Source organism: Saccopteryx leptura, chromosome X (assembly GCF_036850995.1).
Source record: "Saccopteryx leptura isolate mSacLep1 chromosome X, mSacLep1_pri_phased_curated, whole genome shotgun sequence".
Taxonomy (NCBI): domain Eukaryota; kingdom Metazoa; phylum Chordata; class Mammalia; order Chiroptera; family Emballonuridae; genus Saccopteryx; species Saccopteryx leptura.
This window is the reverse complement of record NC_089516.1, coordinates 66250569-66269350: the sequence shown is the minus strand read 5'-3', so window position 1 is coordinate 66269350 and position 18782 is coordinate 66250569. Positions and strand designations below refer to the sequence as shown.

At 45.2% G+C, this 18782-nt stretch overlaps 1 protein-coding gene across 6 annotated transcripts in view; it reads left to right on the top strand.

Moving 5' to 3' along the window:
* The window catches only part of DLG3 (discs large MAGUK scaffold protein 3), a 60388-nt gene that overhangs the window by 29531 nt on the left and 12075 nt on the right, over positions 1-18782 (top strand). For all 6 annotated transcript variants that reach the window (XM_066356000.1, XM_066355999.1, XM_066355998.1 and 3 more), the window contains one exon: positions 4575-4689. In XM_066356000.1, the coding sequence (XP_066212097.1) occupies positions 4575-4689 (115 nt within the window). The remainder of the gene's footprint in view (positions 1-4574; positions 4690-18782) is intronic.

Sequence of the window (18782 nt, the reverse complement as noted above, 5' to 3'; positions counted from 1 at the left end):
TCCCACCAACAGTGAATGAGGTTTCCTTTTTCTCCACAGCCTCTCCAAGATTTGCTATGACCTGTCTTGTTGATAATAGCTAATCTAACAGGTGTGAGGTGGTATCTCATTGCAGTTTAGATTTGCATTTCTCTAATAACTAATGAAGATGAGCATCTTTTCATATATCTGTTGGCTATTTGTATTTCTTCCTGGGAGAAGTGTGTGTTCATGTCCTCTTCCCATTTTTTTATTGGATTGTTTGTTTGTTTGTTTGTTGTTGAGTTTTATGAGTTCTTTGTATATTTTGGATATTAGGCCCTTATCTGAGCTGTTGTTTGAAAATATCATTTCCCATTTAGTTGGCTGTCTGTTTATTTTGTTGTCAGTTTCTTGCTGAGCAAAAACTTCTTAGTCTGATGTAGTCCCATTCATTTATTTTTGCCTTCACTTCCCTTGCCTTTGGAGTCAAATTCATAAAATGCTCTTTAAAACCCAGGTCCATGAGTTTAGAACCTATGTCTTCTTCTATGTACTTTATTGTTTCAGGTCTTATATTTAGGTCTTTGATCAATTTTGAATTAATTTTAGTACAAGGGGATAAACTGTAGTCGAGTTACATTCTTTTGCATGTGGCTTTCCAGTTTTCCCAGCACCATTTATTGAAGAGGCTTTCTTTTCTTCATTGTGTGTTGTTGGCCCCTTTATCAAAAATTATTTGACCATAAACATGTGGTTTTATTTCTGGACTTTCTATTCTGTTCCATTGGTCTGATTGTCTATTTTTCTGCCAATACCATGCTGTTTTGATTATCGTGGCCCTATAATATAGTTTGAAGTCAGGTATTGTAATGCCCCCAGCTTCGTTCTTTTTCTTTAGGATTGCTTTGGCTATTTGGGGTTTTTTATCGTTCCGTATAAATCTGATGATTTTTTTGTTCCATTTCTTTAAAAAATGTCATTGGAATTTTGATGGGAATTGCATTAAATTTGTATAATGCTTTGGGTAATATGGCCATCTTGATTATTCTTCCTATCTAAGAACAAGGAATATTCTTCCATCTCATTGTATCTTTTTCTATTTCCCTTAACAATGCTTTGTAGTTTTCATTATATAGGTCCTTTACATTCTTTGTTATGTTTATTCCTAGGTATTCTATTTTTTTTTTTGTTGCAATCGTGAAGGGGATTATTTTTTTGAGTTCGTTCTCAGATGTTTCATTGTTGGCATATACAAAGGCAATGGACTTTTATATGTTAATTTTGTATCCTGCGACCTTACTGTATTGGCTTATTGTTTCTAGTAGTCTTTTTGTCGATTCTTTGGGGTTTTCGATATATAGGATCACATCATCTGCAAAAAGTGATATCTTTACTTATTCTTTTCCGATATGGATGCCTTTTATTTCTTTGTCTTGTCTGATTGCTCTGGCTAGAACCTCTATCACCACATTAAATAAGAGTGGAGAGAGTGGACAACCCTGTCTTGTTCCTGATTTAAGGGGGAAAGCCTTCAGTTTTGTGACATTTAGTATGATGTTGGCTGATGGTTTATCATATATGGCCTTTATCATGTTGAGATATTTTCCTTCTATACCCATTTTGTTGAGAGTCTTAAACATAAAATTGTGTTGTATTTTATCAAAAGCCTTTTCTGCATCTATTGATAATATCATGTGGTTCTTGTTCTTTGTTTTGTTGATATGGTGTATTATGTTAACCGTTTTACGTATGTTGAACCATCCTTGAGATTCTAGGATGAATCCCAAAAAGTGGAGTATTTGAAGTGGGCCTTTCAGGTTAGAAGCTGGTTTGGTGGGCTTCAGCCTTGCTGTTAGTCATGAGTGGAAGGGGAGGAAGGACCCTGGCGAATTGTGAGGCCTCAGAATTCAAATGCTTTTTTAAGTGAAGTTTGTTCTTGGAAAATAGTGCCTCTACTATTAAGATGAGATACTATATATCTTAAGGCTATTCTAAAGAGTTTTTGTGTTAGAATTAGTTTTTCTTTTCTTTGTTATAAACAAAATCTGTTAATCAGATGCCCACTGTGGGTTATTAACTTCTCAAACGGGTGTTTAAAAAACATATCCCAGTTGCTCCCAACAGTTAACCTTGGTAAGAAAGTAAATGGGAATACTTCTTAACTACCTTTCCAAGACCTCAGTGAAGCTGGCAGCCATCAGTTAAATAAACCATTAGGTTTATTAGTTTGAGAACAGAAGCATCAACTTGGGCACAGTTTTCTAATTTGCTCCTGATTTACCCAACAATCATTTATTCAGAGGCTACTGTGTGCCTAGTGGACACTAGATAACTCTACAAATGAAAGCCAGAGACCCGGGAGCGTCAGGAACTCTAAGGGGATCATCTCAGTAGGGAAATATGAATAAAACACAATTTAATAGACTTGCGAGCTTAGTAGCACATAGAAAACAAAGTGGATTCCTTTAAGCAATAGCCTTGTTCTCTTTCTGTAGTCTATTTTAAGTGGGCCCTCTGGTCCAGCACTATCAACCTTGGATTAGGAGCTTTGAGGAAATGGTGGTTTGGTGGTTGTTTTTTTAAGGATTTTTTTTAAAGAAACGTAGTTACTAAGCAACTGCCCTGACCCGCTGCTAAGCTGGTCAATTCCAAAGAAGGGAATATATAAACAAGTTGGGAGAGGGGGAAACGGTTAAAGGGTGGATTAGGTGTATTTATTTTTCCAAGTTCAGTGCCTATTTCTGCCTCTCACTTATCTTCCCCAAGAAAGGGCTGCCTGGTCAGAAATCTCTCTGTCTCACCTTGTTTTCCTAGCCCGGGATTGCGAAGGAGGGTTAGAAAGCCAACTAGAGAGGGCCCCGGTGGAGGGCCCAGACCGGGGGTGGGGCCATTGCCCAGGCCGGCTCTAGAAGTTGACAGGCCTGCTGCTGCACTCTGGGGCAGTCCACAGCTTCTCCAACAAGATCGGTCACCACCCTCTACCTTTAGATTGGGACATCTGACTGGTATTGATGTGTTGCCATGTAACCCACAGAACAGGGACGTTGTCCAGCTGTTCTCTCCCCCCCCCAACACTAAGTAGTGACTTTTCCCCCCCAACACTAAGTAGTGACTTTTCCCCCCCAACACTAAGTAGTGACTTAACTACTTCTGGTGGGTTTCAGGGAAGGGAGTAGTAGGTAATAAGGAGAAATCTCCATAACACATGAGTTTAAGCAGTTGGTTTGATCGGTACCAGAGTGAACAAAAACTTTGTTAAGAGGTTATTTCCGTGAGTTAGAACCCCGTTCCCTCCCCTTCAGACTTTTTAGCATTTCCCTTTACACCCAGCTGAAGGTCAGGTTGCTTTGCTGAAAGAAGGGGAGTGTCAGGTGTTGGAACAGGTGTTTTGTTTTCTGCGGTGGAGTCACACAGACTACATGGGGATGCTTCTTGCCAGCTGTCTATGGTGCATGGAAATGCTTTTGTGGAATTCTTTCTTCCTGGAGATGGGTTTGTTTTTTAAAGCAGTTCTCCAAGCTTCAATCCCTGGAATAAATTTTGACTTCCTTTAAAAACTAGCTGGTCATAATGAAGTATGCCTGTTTTCTATCATTTCCACAGCCTGTGCTTTTAGATATATCCGTTTTATGTGGCAATTATAGACCCAAGAAGTGTTGTGTAATTGTGTATGTATGTGTCTGTGTGTGTTAAATGTGAATATCATATTTTAAATGTACTAGGAGAATGTCACAGCAAAGCAACCCTATAAAAAGCCTTTTATAATAAAGTTATAATGGCTAGAGTTAATTTTCCTATGTCAGATTGTCTTAAATTGGGTGTAAACCTGTAGTCACCTTCACAGAGTGATAAGGTGGTTCAGGGTGTTGTGGTGCTGTTAGTGGTCTCAAATCTGGGCATGGATTTAAGACCCAAGTGACTAGATGATTTTGGAGGAAGGAAGGATTAGCAGACTTCTAGGTTGAGAGAATGTGTTTTAATGTTTAATTGCTACTGAAGCCGAAGACCCTGTCTGTTGAAAGGGAAATAACTCAGAGCTTTGTGATCTCCTTATCTGATTGTGAGGCTTGTTTGTGTTTACCTCGGTACAGGGTTCCAGTATCCCCACCCCCCAAAAAAGTCATCTGGAAACAAATCTCCTTCCAGCCTAACAGTAATACACTGGCCTCGGGTCCTTCCAGCCCCTCGCCGTGTCTGGGGCCATCTGTTCTCTGCAATTCACTTTTTGGGAAAGTCTCCTTTCCCATCTGCTCTCCTTGGGTTTCGCTGCCTGTTCTAAAGATTAATGGAGGCTGTGCTGGAACCTCTTCCCAGTTGTTGTTGTTGTTGTTGTTTTTAAGGATAGTGAGATTTCAGGGCAGATGAAAGCCTTTTCCATTCACTATGTCCAAATGTTACTCCTTTTCCAGGTGTGTTCTTTCCTTCTCTTGGTGTGTGGGGTGGGGAGAAGTCACCTTTCTGTGCTCAGAGGAGGGACTGCCTATCTGAGCAGAGATTGACAGGCAGGCTCGGCCGCTTTGAAGTCAAGTGTCTTCCGGGTCTTGGGCCACGGGCTTGGAGCAGCGCAGCTTGTCTTCATTCTCTCCCTGCCTCTCTCCCTGTCTTCCTGGCAGAGTACGGTCGCTTTGAGTCGAAGATCCATGACCTGCGAGAACAAATGATGAACAGCAGCATGAGCTCTGGGTCTGGGTCCCTTCGAACGAGCGAGAAGAGGTCCTTGTATGTCAGGTAAGTCCCATGTGCCGACCCAGCCCGTGTTTGCCCAGTGGGGCAGGGAGCTTGTGTTCCCTGTGCTGCGACAGCACTTTGCGCTCTCTGCTCTGCTTGTGTCCTCTCTGGTCAGTCGTGTCTCCTCTGATCAGGAGCTGGCTTCTTCCGTTTTGCTCATGAATGACTCGGTACGGGAACATTTCAGTGTGCTTCAATCGGAGAGGACTCTGGGGTGATGGGTGCTAGTCAGCATTTAGATCACACTTGAGTGTACAAGGTACTTTGCTCACAATCTGTGACTTCAGGGACACACCTGGCCCCCACCCTTCACTCCCGTGCATAACAGACATAACGCTTTATATCCGAACATATCTGCAAGCACTGTGTTCTGCGACAGGGGCTCTTTTAAGAGACCAGAGAACTGACTGGTTGCTGCATTTCTTCTTAAACTGTTTGCTCACTCCCTGCTGCACTGGTCCACTGTATCTGAATCATGGGGCATGGGATAGGATGGTGTACGATCCCCAGGAAGGGCGGGTGCAGCGGATAGATTTGTGGCTTTGTGTGTATTGCTGCTGAAAACTATTCCAAGATTACTGTTGTCCAAGGTTGAACTTCTGAACTTTAGGGCACATTATCAGACTGTGCCAGGGCAAAGTACAAACCTCCCGGGGAGTCGGGCTGCTGAATGAACACTGGCCTTCTGGGAGAATTACAGTTTCCTTCTTCCTGCCTGGGCCTCTTGGCAAAACTCCAGTAGTTGGTGCAAGTGTGTCCTGTCTCTCGGAGGGTAAAACCCTCGGAGAAAGAGATGGTAGGCTATCTCCCCGAGCCCGCTGTGCAGGCTTGTAGCAGACTCTTGGGTTGAACTTTTTCTAGTGGTTCCCAATACTGGCTGGAGGGCGAGGAGAGGAGGCTGCATGTGCCAGTTGCCTGGCACAGTGACAACTGTTCTGTCTTTGGGTAAATGGCACTCTTCTCGGGGTGGCTGATATTTATCTCCTTCAGTCGGTTGTCTGGGTCTGAAGCGGGGCCAGGGAGCCCAGCTTCGAGCCGGAAGTCCACCGACCCCTTGCTGGTTCTTTTCTAAAATAACCCCTCAACTCGACTCCTTGTGCTCTGAGCGCAGCATTCGTCACATGTGCTGTGCTCGCCTCCCTCTGGGAAGGCTGGAGAGCTGGAGGAAGGCCGGACTAGTCACAGTGATCTTTTCAGTGTCCTGTTTTCTGTCCCCGAGTCCTCCGCACTGGGACCCTGGCGGGGGGAGTCAGCGATGCTCTGAGCTCCCTGCTAAAGGGTAGTACTTATGTGACTTGGTCAGGATTGCTCCATTCCATGCTTCCAGCCCCCACAGATAGGGCACTGCAGTGTGCGTGGGAAGCCACTCTTTAGGCAAGACAAGTTCTTCGGAGAGCTTTATTTTTAGATTTACCCTCTCCGCCTATCCCGTGCTGAAGTCAAACCCGCCTGGGCAGGGGGATGGGTGGGAGGCGTCAGCGCCCACCTGGGAGACCTGGGACCCCTTCTGGAGCCTCAGCCTGGAAGACACTTCACCAGCTCTGGGGAGAAGGGTACAGACCTCACTCCACTTCTAGTGAAGCGGTTTACCCGGTTTACATAATCTGTCCTTCCCCTTATCTTGATAACATCTATATCCTCTGAGCAATAGGTTTTGAATAGTGACCATTTGTGATCACTACACTTCATTTGAGAAAAATGTTTTCTGGCGTGCTCTGTCCTTTAGTGCCTCTTTGGGGCCTGTTGTGTTCCACTTGGTTCCATTTCTTCCCCATGTAAACATATTCTTTCATTCTTAAAAAGAAGAGAAAAAACTGCCATGATTCAGGTAGTCCCTTCAACTACTATCCTGTTCTCCTGCTCCACACACACGCCCCGTTCTGGGCTAGGAAACACTACTCCTTAAGGTTCTGAGCATCGTGTGAAAACTCAGTGGTTCAGGAAGTTGGGCAAGGGCGGGATCAAACCAGAAAACGGGGTTCTTTGCTGTGATTTGCTCTCCAGAACGGACTTCCTAGGTGGCGTTTCCTTAGACATTAGGCAGGAGCAGGCGAGCCTCCTCAGGAGAAACCTGTCTAACATGCAGGTTGGGGGACGTTGGAGACGTCTACACTGCCACCGGATCATCACAGCACCTCTCTTCAGTCGGAGGGGAGCGTGGCTGGCCTGGCAGCAGGGCGGGCTGTTTCCGGCAGCTCTGGGGCAGCAGATGCCCAAGTCTGCCGGAGAGTGGTGTGCCCTCCTAGGCGGCAGATTCAGCGACTGCTGGGCCAACTCTGCTGTCTGTCTGACTTCGTCACCACATTTGTTTTTGCCAATTACCGACTTTGTTTCCTTAAAGGCTGTCTTCCTACCTCACTGGCCATACTTTAGTACTTTTCATCAGCTCTACCTCCCCAGTAAGGCAATGTCATACATAGATTTTCACAACTTCAGATCCTGTCACTGTGCAAATGACACCCCAGGTCCCTTTACTGAACTCTAGACCAGCACGGCAACTTCGGGCTGGCCGTGGGCATGAAGGCGTCCTCCCTGTGCAGTGCGCTCAGAGCGGACCCCCACACCTACCCCTCACTCCCCTTATCTGACTTAATTGTATCACCTTATCATGTGGAAAAGGGATTACATTTGTTCTGTCACCCAAGGCAGATCTCAGCAACAAGAGGAAGAAATTGCTAATGATTAGAGCTGTCTGAAAATGAAACGGCCTGCTTCCGGAGAGAGTAAATTTGATATTTTGTCACTGCGGGCATTACAGAAGAGGCCGGGGGTGGAGGGACAGTGACAGTCTGGCCATGAGCCATGCAGAAGCTATTCAGCAGTTCCACAGGGACTTCCGGGTAAAGGGAAACGAACCTTCAGGGAAAACCTACTACACATCAGGACCTTTGTTATTCCCTTGAAATTGCTTTTAAAATCCTTTTAATACTGTTATGAAGTAGACAATTAATTATGATTCTCATATTGCAGATGAGGAAACTGAGAGCTCGGTCAGACGGCTGAGAAGTGCCCGAACTGGGACGTGGTCCTGTTCAGACTATCCAGGGTGGTTTCCCCAGTACTCCCGAGCTTTCTCACGGGAGCCGGCCACCATGCCAGGGGACATAGAGGTTCCCAGGCCCCTCCTCTGTCAGTTTGATTGCATCAGGTTGGGGAGATGTCTGTTTTTGACAAGCCATCAGGACGCTCAGGAGTGACCACTGGTATGTCACAACAGACATTTATTTTTCTGGAAGGCAGTAAAGCACGGGCTGAGGATAGGGGCCTGGCTGCAGGGTGTAGGTGCCAGGAAGGGTGCCGTGCTTCCTGCCCTCTGGCACCTTGCTGTCTACACAAAAGACGCTGAGCTGCAGGTGGTTAGCAGGTAGAGACCCTTCTCAGGCGGGTTCCACCTCATTCTTTTCGCTGTTTCCCTTTCTAACATGTTCTGCCTCCCCTTCCCCCGAGTCTCCATCTTCCTCTGGTGTGCCTGGGGTTGCAAAGCTGTTTTGATGCAAATAACGTCCTCTCTTACGGCTACAGCTATATGGACCCCAAAGGAGACAGGATTAGGGGAGCAGGAAGCAGGAGGAAGAAGGAAAGATAACTGTTTACAGAACGAAACCTGGTATTAAAGTCCCCAGTGACTTAATAGAAAGGCCGTCCCCACCCTTTCCCCTACTGGGATCGTCTCTTAAACGGCACAGGCAGGACTGCCCAGAGTAGGACCTTCGCTGTGCTGGGGAACTTGCCTTCCACACTAGAAAAGTCCACAGAAATCTGTCTCTCTTTAGCTTCTTGGTCAGCATCAGGGTGGCTAGGTTTTAAATCAAGTAATTAAATCAGGTACTACAAAGACACAAGATAGGTTGGACTTCCAGGGACTTCCAAGTTCTGTACTTGTATTTAACTTATCTATTGAATGAATGAACAAAAGACCTTGTCCTCCAAAGGTTGCCAAGAGGCGCAGTAGTACATTTGTAGAAATAGCTTTTGAGAGTCTGTTCTGGCTAGCCTGCCTGCGTCCTTTGCAGCCATGGGACAGCATCAGGCATTTTGAGAATCCTGGCATCCTGGCTGGCCATCTGCCACGCCAGTCTTCTTCCCACTCTAGGAACAGAATAATGTTGGGGCATCTGTAGTCTCAAGTCAAGAAACAAATGTCAGAAATATTGGCTTGATCATCACAGGCAGCTGGAAAGTCCTTCTTGTCAACAAGCAGACATGACTTGTACAACTACCCTTTGCTTCGCCCAGGGTGGTGCTTGGGGGAGCCTGCCTTGGTCTTACTCATTTATGAGTTTCCATGGTGGATTAGATACCAATGAGGTAATAGTGGTAGGTTTCACTATCTGCTAGGATTTGAAGGTGGTGCTGATATGAATCTTAAAAAGCCACAACCATTTGTGTAATGGTCAGGGCTGCCAGAGGATAAGGCAAAGTTTCCAGTATCAGTGAGTCTGGAACTGCCAATTGCTAGGTCATACACCCCCAGCGCGGGTTCTGGACCTGTGTTCACAGTCCCCTCAGCTGATGCAACAGGTATGTGAATCTCGATCACACACTGTGGGGCATTGGTCCTTGGATGCCCCTCTAACCAGAATTGCCCTCTGGAGCATGAGACTTTGAGGCAGAAGAAAGAGAACAGTGCCCTTCCATGCTGTCCGCATCCCCTCCCTCCCAGTGTGCCGGGGGTGGGGGGCATGGCGGGCTGCCAGCTCCACTCACACCTTTCGTGATGACACATCTTGTGTCTATCTGAGGAGTCAAGTCTGGGTTTCAGAATCTGCAGCAGTTTTAACTCTCACACTGAGGTCAGGGATTGCTGGGTGACTGCTGCTTTATAGCTCCTGCATGCTTTATATGGGGCAGGCAAGAAGGGGACGCACAATTTTCAAATGTGCCCTTTACCTGGTACTTTCTGTCTCAGGTAACTCAGGCTTCTATAACAAAAGACCCGAGGCTGGGTGGCTTAAACCACAGACATTTATTTCTTACAGTTCTGGAGGCAGGGAGGTCCAACATTTAGGTACTGGCAGATCCAGTGTCAGGTGAGGGCCCCACTTTCTGGCTAGTAGATGGCCACCTTCCTGCTGTGTCTTCATGTGACCTTTCCTCGGTGTGTGTGAGGAGGGAGGGAGAGGAGGGAGGGAAGACTGAAGGGAGGAGGGAGGAGGAGGAGGAGGAGAGAGAAACTATTCTGTCTCTTTCTCTTTTTATAAGGAAACTAATTTCATGATGAGGGCCCTTCCCTGATGACCTCATCTCAACCTAATCACCTCCCAAAGGCCCCCACCTGCTAATCCTATCACATTAGGGATTGAGGATTCTGCGCATGAATTTGGGGGGGACGCAAACACTGAGCCCATAACCTAAGCAAAGGAAGAAAGCAGTCTTAGAGCCAGGTGGTGGGAGGACACTGGGAGGGTGCCCTGTGCTCCCCAACTCAACCCGGGCTCATCTGCCATTTGGGGTTATTAGACCTGGCCTTGGTTCTCAAAGGGCTTCCCCTTAGGCAATAAAATATATGGGATTTAAAAATTGAAAGAGTTGCCTTGGCAGGATAGCTCAGTAGGTTCAAGCATTGTCCCAAAGTGCGGTGGTTGCCGGTTCAATCCCTGGTTAGCACACACAGGAACAGAGAGCAGTGTTCCTGTCTATCTGCCTGTCTGTCTATCTATCTATCTACCTACCTACCTACCTTTGTCTCTTGCTAAAATTAATAAAATTTAAAAAAAATTTTAAATTGTGAGAGTTAAATAGCAAAAACAGAAAATAGAAAGTCACTTCTACACACGCAGTATGTGTTTGGAAGAAGGAAATTTGGAGTAAGCAGGGTCACAGAGAAGGGTGGGATTTGGGTTGGGCCTCTGAGGACCTGCCCAGGACATGAAGGGACAAGCAGAGCCTCCCAGGCTGGACCGATGGATAGAGCCACAGGCAGACAGCTGGGCACTGTCGTCAGGGCCTGCGGAAGCAGCCACTTGGCCTTTGAGGCTGAAGTGCTCTTGTTTACTTTGCTTTGATAAACTGGCCTGACCAGTTTCCTTGGTGGTTGCCTTTTTTTTTTTTTTTTTTTTTTTTTTTGGCATTTCTGTTCACTGAGACACCAGACTTGTGATTTCTCTGGATCTTGCATATCCACCCCTCACAATTTAGGATTGGAACTGCCAAGACTTTGGCCTGCTAATCTGTTTACTTTGAGCTGATGATATTCCTGCTTTCCCATCGGGCAGAGAGGTCCCAGTTACAAGGAAGACTAGGCCAAGTGCCCCACAGCACGGGCATCGCCCCTATGAGCAGGTGCACAGCTCTCAGGGAATACTGTTTGAAGGTCACAATGTAAACAACATGGCTTTCAGGACCTTTGGCAGTGCTTTCTCCCTAGGAAGACAGGCAGCAGTATTTACAGCTCGGGACCTCCAACCTGCGGAGCCTGGGAGGACAGCACCTGCTTCCAGCACGGGTGTCACTCGGCTCCGCTTGCTGTTTACACTCCACGTGTACCTTGCTGTTAAGATAAGTTTGTATTTTTCCGGCTTAGCCCCCATGTTTGAGAAGTGGCATGAGAAGCCAGGGTCTGGCTGTCCCTGGCTTCCCGGAGGGGCGTGGCCGTAACCAGGAGGAACATAGCCAGGGCTGCAGAATCACCTTTCATGTAGAGAGGGGATCGGTGTGATCTTCGGCTGGAGCTGGGAACCTTTCCATCAGCCCCGTTCTCTCCTCACAGTGTTCCCGCAGACCTGACCAGTCGTGAACCTGGAGGTCTCCATTAAATTCCTTTTACCTCGACCTAGAGAGAACGAGGGCTTTCTGAGGCTCCCAGTCTCCCAACACAGCAGCTTGTCAATAAGCTCACTCACACCCGTGGGGTGGGACCATGGAGACAGAATGACTCATCAGAGTCTTTCTCTAGGTGTCTGCAGAAAAATGGGTGCTGCTTTCTTCTTTTTTTCTGCTCATTCTCATTTTGAGTCAGAGTTTGAAAGGTTTAGTTGTGGTGTCATCTCAGCCTCACCTGCGTAGGACTTTGGGTCCAGGACAGTGACTGTCAGATTTAAAGGGGCAGCAGTGTGGTGTCTGCCTCGACTCTCCCCAGTGCTTGCCCTAAGGACAAAAAGGGGTGGCGGGAGGATGTAGGTGCTCCTTCGTCATCTCACCAGGCCAAACCCGACATTTGTAACAAGGTGCCACTTGCCGTCACTTTCTTACATTTCCAGGCTGTTCCTAAGAGAGATGGACTATCACTGCTAGGTGACAGTTTAGCATGTTCTTAAACAGTCTATTGTACATAATCTTCTCGATTACATGAAATATATGCCATTCTAAAGGTGGTTTGAGCCTAGCCTGTGGTGACACAGTGGATAAAGCGTCAACCTGGAACATTGAGGTCGACAGTTCAAAATCCTGGGCTTGGCCGGTCAAGGCACATACGGGAATTGATGCTTCCTGCTCCTCCCCCCTTCTGTCTCTCTCTTTCTCTCTTTCTCTCTTCCCTCTCCAAAATGAATAAATAAAATCTTAAAAAATAAATTCTAAAAAAAATACAATAAAAAAATAAATTCTAGCCTGCCTAGGTGGTGGCTCAGTGCATAGAGTGTCAGACTGGTATGCGGAGGACCCAAATTTGAAACCCCAAGGTTGCCAGTTTAAGCATGGGCTCATCTGATTTGCAACCAGGGCCATTCTAGCACCCGAGGCAGAGGCCATGGAGCCATCCTCAGCGCCCAGGCCAACTTTGCTCCAATGGAGCCTTGGCTGCGGGAGGGGAAGAGAGAGACAGAGAGGAAGGAGAGGGGGAGGGGTGGAGAAGCAGATGGGCGCTTCTCCTGTGTGCCCTGGCCGGGAATTGAACCAGGGACTCCTGCACGCCAGGCTGACGCTCTACCACTGAGCCAACCAGCCAGCCCCCCCCCTTTTTAAGCGTGATTGTGACTGAGATCTCATGACATTATTTTCTGAGATTTAATAGTCCATGCCTGAGCCCTAGCCAGATAGCTCAGTTGGTTAGAGCATTGTCCCAACATGCCAAGGTTGCAGGTTCAATCCCTAATCAGGGCAAATTCAAGAATCAACTGATGATGACATGAATAACTGCAACAACAAATCATTGTGTCTCTCTCTGTCTGTCTCTCTCCCTTCTTCTCCCTAAAAATCAATTAAAAGAGCCCAGCCCTGTCTGGACAGCACGGTTGGTTAGAACATCGTCCTGAAGCACAGAAGTTGCTGGTTCAATTGTCTGTCAGGGCACATACACGTACAGCTCAGTGTTCTTGTCTCTCTCTCTCTCCTTCCTCTCTTGCTGAAATCAATAAATAATTTTTTTGACAGAGACAAGGAGAGTTAGAGAAAGAGACAGATAGGCACAGACAGACAGGAAGGGAGAGATGAGAAGCATCAATTCTTCCTTGCATCTTAGTTGTTTATTGATTACTTGTTCATTGATTGCTTTCTCATATGTGCCTTGACCAGGGGGCTACAGCAGAGCAAGTGACCCCTTGCTCAAGCCAGAGCTCTTGGGCTTCAAGCCAGCAACCTTTGGGCTCAAGGCAGCAACCTTTGGGCTCAAGGCAGCAACCATGGGTTCATGTCTATGATCCCACGCTCAAGCCAGCCACCCCGTGCTCAAGCTGGTGAGCCCGTGCTCAGGCTGGTGACCTTGGGCTATTGAACCTGGGTCCTCCATGTCCCAGTCCAATGCTCAATCCACTGTGCCACTGCCTGGTCAGGCAATAAATACAAATTTTTTTTTAAAAAAGAGCCCAGATCTGAAAGTCACCTGTATCATACAACTCTAAACAAGGCCCGGTGTGTCTCTGGGCCTGGTTTTACAATGTTGAGGAAGTTTTCTAGCTTGTCAAACAACATTTCAGCAGGAAAAGCGACAAAGTGGATTTAGAGAGACTCCACATGATGGATTTGGAAAGCAAATCCAACTTATGATAATGGAAGGATGGTGAAGGGATTGGGACTGTTTAGACTGATAGAGAAGACCTAGGAAAGACGCAGCTGTATTAATGCTAGAGCTGGCAAGCAAGTTAGAGAAGATGACAGATTTTCTTTAATAGAGAGGAAGTGGGACGAGATGACCTGAGGCTCCAGTGTTCTGCTAAGCTCTTTTCCCATTTGCAGTTCTGATTGACAGACAAGGAAAATCTTGTTAATTCATCTTTCATGTTCTCAGATGAGAATGATTTTATAGTTCAGGATTTTAAATTAAATTATTATGCTGCTGTGTCTTTGACAAAATCACAGTATAGAAAGTATTGTCAATTCTATTGCTCAGTATTTCTCATTCACAAATTTGTCAGATAAAATTCAGAAAGACTTGAGTACCACTTCTTATTGGGAAATTGCCCTTGTTGCCTCGTTTGCCAGGGAACTTAGAGCCACACTATTCCTCATCTGAATGAAGTAAAAGACTTAAGCCAGGTACTTGGTATATCGATTTCACCACTTTTTAAAAAGATTTTATCTGTTGATTTTAGAGAGGAGAGAGAGAGAAGGGGGGAGGATCAGGAAGCATCAACTAGTAGTTGCTTTTCATATGTGCCTTCACTGGGCAAGGTTTTGAACCAGTGACCTCAGTGTTCCAGGTCAATGCTTTATTCACTGCACCACCACAGGGCAGGGTCCCTGCTTTATTTGTCAGAAGAATACCTGGTCATATTCAATGCTTATGAATATTTGCTTAATTAATGAAGATTGGCCCTGGCCACCTGGCTCAGTGGATAGAGTGTCAGCCCAGCATATGGATGTCCCAGGTTCAATTTGCAGTCAGGACACAGAGGAGAAGTGACAATCTATTTCTCTTCCTCTTCCTCTCCCCTTTTCTCCCTCTTCCCCTCTTGTAGCCAGTAGCTCGATTGGTCTGAGCATTGGCCCTGGGTGCTGAAGGTTGCTCAGTTGATTCATATGTTGGCCTCAGGCACTAAAAATAGCTTTGTTGATTCAAGCATTGGCCCTAGATAGGGATGCTGGGTGGATCTCAATCAGAGTGCATGCAGGAGTCCATCTCACTATCTCCTCTTCTCTCACTTAAAATAATAATAAGTAATAATAATAATTAATGAAGACCCTTAATAATATACATATCAATATTAAAAATACTACTTTTTTTTGCCTGACCAGGCAGGTGGTGGTGCAGTAGATAGAGCATTGGACTGGGATACAGAGGACCCAGGCTCAAAACCCCAAGGTTGGCCTGACCTGTGGTGGCGCAGTGGATAAAGCGTCGACCTGGAAATGCTGAGGTCGCCGGTTTGAAACCCTGGGCTTGCCTGGTCAAGGCACATATGGGAGTTGATGCTTCCTGCTCCTCCCCCCTTCTCTCTCTCTCTCTCCTTTCTAAAAAAATGAATAAAAAAATAAATAAATAAAAAAGTCTTTAAAAAACAAAAACAAAAACAAAAAAAAAAAAACCCCAAGGTTGCCAGCCTGAGCGCAGGCTCATTTGGTTTGAACACAGCTTACCAGCTTGAGCTCAAGGTCACTGGCTTGAGCAAGGGGTCACTTGATCTTTTGTAACCCCCCAGTCAAGGCACATTATGAGAAAGCAATCGATGAACAACTAAGGTGCCACAATGAAGAATTGATGCTTCTCATCTCTCTCCCTTACTGTCTGTCTGTCCCTATCTGTCCCTCTCTCTGTCTCTGTCACAAAAAGAAAAAAGAAAAAAAATACTACTTTTGAAGAATATTTAATTATATGGGAAATATTAATAATACAATTCCCGGTGATAAGTAAGGTTGCAAAATTGTACATACACACCATGTTTCTAACTTAGTGAAATACATATTTTTGTTTGGGTTTATTACATAGTATTATATAATACTCCAATATGAAAAGTGGTTATTTCTAAGCTATGTTAAATGGAATTTTTCTTTTTTTAGTCTTGATATTTTTCTTACCTTTTACGACAGCATGGATAGCCCTAGAGAGTATTATGCTAAGTGAAGTAGCCAGTCAGAGAAAGAGAAGTACCATACCATCTCACCTGTCCATGGCATCTGATGAAGAAGATAATCTAACAAACAAAGTAGAAACAGAAGCGTAGGAACAGAGACCAGACTGACAGCTGTCAGAGGGGAAAGGGTAGAGGGTGGGTGAAAACAGAGAAAGGATTAAGCAAGGAAAGAATCTCCTAGACATGGACTGTATGGTGGTCACCAGAGAGAAAGGGAGGCAGGAGAGTTAGAAGAAGGTAAAAGGGGGGACAAATGGTGATGGATGGAAACTTGACTTGGGGTGGTGAACACACATATACGGATAGATGATGTATTGTGGAATTGTACAGCTGAAGCCTACAAGATTTTATTAACCAATGTCGCCCAAATAAATTCAATAACAATTTAAAAATAAAAAATACTTTTCAAATATTCCTTAATGAGCTTATATTATTTTAACTTTTAATGAAATTAATGCATATGAATAGTTTAAAATCTCAATTTTAATAGCATTACACAAATATTAATCCCTTGCCTATTCTCTCCCCTTTTCTTGTTGCACAAAGGTAACTGCTTTCAAATATTTTCACTGTAACAAAAAGAAATAGTAAATCTGAATAGCCCTTTATGTGTTAAATAATGGAGCTACAGAATAATCAGGACATAGAAATATAATCAAATAAAAATGTAGGCATTTTTTTCTCTACCAGGAAGAGAAACAATAGAAAAAGCTTATAGAGCCAGGATCCAGGGCGTAGTGGTTAGAACGCCGCCCCGAGCTCCAAGGTTTGCCTGGTTGGGACTCCGAGGTTTGCGGTTGCCTGTTTGGGGCTTGACCCCTGAGGTCGCTGGGCAGGGCACACGTCAAATAATCAGTGGCACAACTCGGTGGAACAACAAGTTGATGCCTCTCTCTCTCTCTCTCAAAAAAAAAAAAAAAAAAAGAAAACCAATATATAATGTTTAAGATATAAAAACAAAAATAAAAAAAAAGAACTAGCAAATAGAAGCAGTTGTTTAGAAATGTGTTAGAAAAGAAAAACAGCTAAAAAATTTGAAAGCAGTTTCTTTTAAAATTTTCTTATATTTTTTTTTGTAAGTTTGCAAAAGGCACACATGCCTTTGGTTAAAAACACAGATCAAACAGCATCATTTGCAACATACAGTGACAACTGCTGGCGTTCTTGTTGACTTGGAGCTGTGTTTATTTTTTACTTAGCTTGAGTTACATGTGTTTTAATATTGTAAGGTATCTAAAATTCATTTTGGAAGCAAACTGGCATATTAGTTTTATTTTATTTATTTATTTTCTGTGTCAGAGACGGAGGGAGAGAGAGAGGGACAGATGGGGACAAACAGACAGGAAGGGAAGGGGAAGCATCAGTTCTTTGCTGTGGCACCTTAGTTGTTCATTGATTGCTTTCTCATATGTGCCTTGACTGGAGGGCTACAGCAGACCGAGTGACCCCTTGCTCAAGCCAGCAACCTTGGGCTCAAGCTGGTGAGCCTTGCTCCAATCAGATAAGCCTGCGCTCAAGCTGGCGACCTTGGGGTTTCGAACCTGGGTCCTCCGCATCCCAGTCCAATGCTCTATCCACCACGCCGTCTGGTCAGGCAGTTTTATATTTTTTTAAGATTTTTTATTTTATTGATTTTTAGAAAGAGGAAAGAGAGAAAGGAGGGCAGGGAGGGGAGGAACAGGAAGTATCAACTTATAGTTGCTTCCCATGTGTGCCTTGACCAGGCAAGCCTGGGACCTCGAACCAGTGACCTCAGCATTCCAGGTTGATGCTTTATCCACTATGCAACCTCAGGCCAGGTGCTATTATTTTTAATAATAATTGGATTCCTGACATCCAGAAAATACGTGTACATCAACTTTACCATGTATTCTAGCTTCTTGGTGCTGTTGTCAACATTCAATTATGGTTCTATGAAGTGCTAAGATACATTTTGGATTGTCCCTGTTGTATTTTAAACGTGTAACCAGTAAACTCTCCCTTCTAATCTTTTACAACCTCATTCCAATCTCTCTTAGTCATTTTAGCATCTTCCTTCTGTCCCTCCCCCACCTAATTTGTGCCTTGTCCAAGCTCTGTTCTTTCCCTTACTACATTTGTTTTAACCTTTAAAGCCCATGCTGCCATTCAGTGCTTTTGTTATCACTTAGAACAAGGTCTTCACTGTGCCCGCCTTCAGGAGAGCAGCTGACGGAACTCCTTCCTTGCTTCCGGAAAGGCCGTCGCCATCTTAGGTGCAGTGCAACCACACTCAGAGTTGATTTTGTCACACAGAACTCAGAACGTCATGGACAGAGTGCGCGCCTCCTTTATCTGCTGGCCTTGTCCTGCCCTTACTGCTCTGCGGGAGTAGTTTGACAAGGGCGGTAGAGCTTGTTTTCAGTCTATTTTCATTTTTAAATAACCTGACACTGATTTCTTAAGGATTCTGTTTCAGGATGTTTCAAAAGTTGATCGGTATTTCACTGTCCACAGTTTTACTACCCATTGTATTTTATTCAGGCCTGCCCATTGGGGAGTAGTGTGTTTTCATTCGCAGCTTCCAGCTCTGCCCTGGAATACCGTACTGCAGGTAGACGTCTGAGCATTGGACTGATTCTGTGAATGGGAATATGAGTAAGACAGAGCCTAGAATGCAAGTAGGAAATGGCAGACTTCTCACTGAAGTCACCCATTTGTGGGGGCTCCATAAGAGGAGAGATCCAATGGATGAGAAAAGTAGACAGTTTCATGCAGGCGAGTCTTTTCCCTGAGCGGGAGCGCTGGGCCTGACTGACCTGCGGTGGCGCATGAGATAGAGCGTCAGCCTGGAGCGCTGAGCTCGCCGGTTTGAAACCCTGGGCTTGCCTGGTCAAGGCACATACGAGAAACAAATTCTAGGAGTTGATGCTTCCTGCTCTCCTCTTTCTAAAATTAGTAAATACAATCTAAAAAATAAACAAAAAACTGAACAAACAAACAAAAGAAGAGCTCTGGTGGAAAGGACAGCTTCACCAGAGCCCAAGCCTTTGGGGGATCCCGAAGGACTGAGCCGGTAGCTTTGGTGTAAGTAAGTTTGTCTTCAAATTCACCCCCTCTGCTGTTATTCCATTACACATGAGGGTCTGATTCATGCTCCCAAGGGTTCCTTGACATATAGCTTCCCTA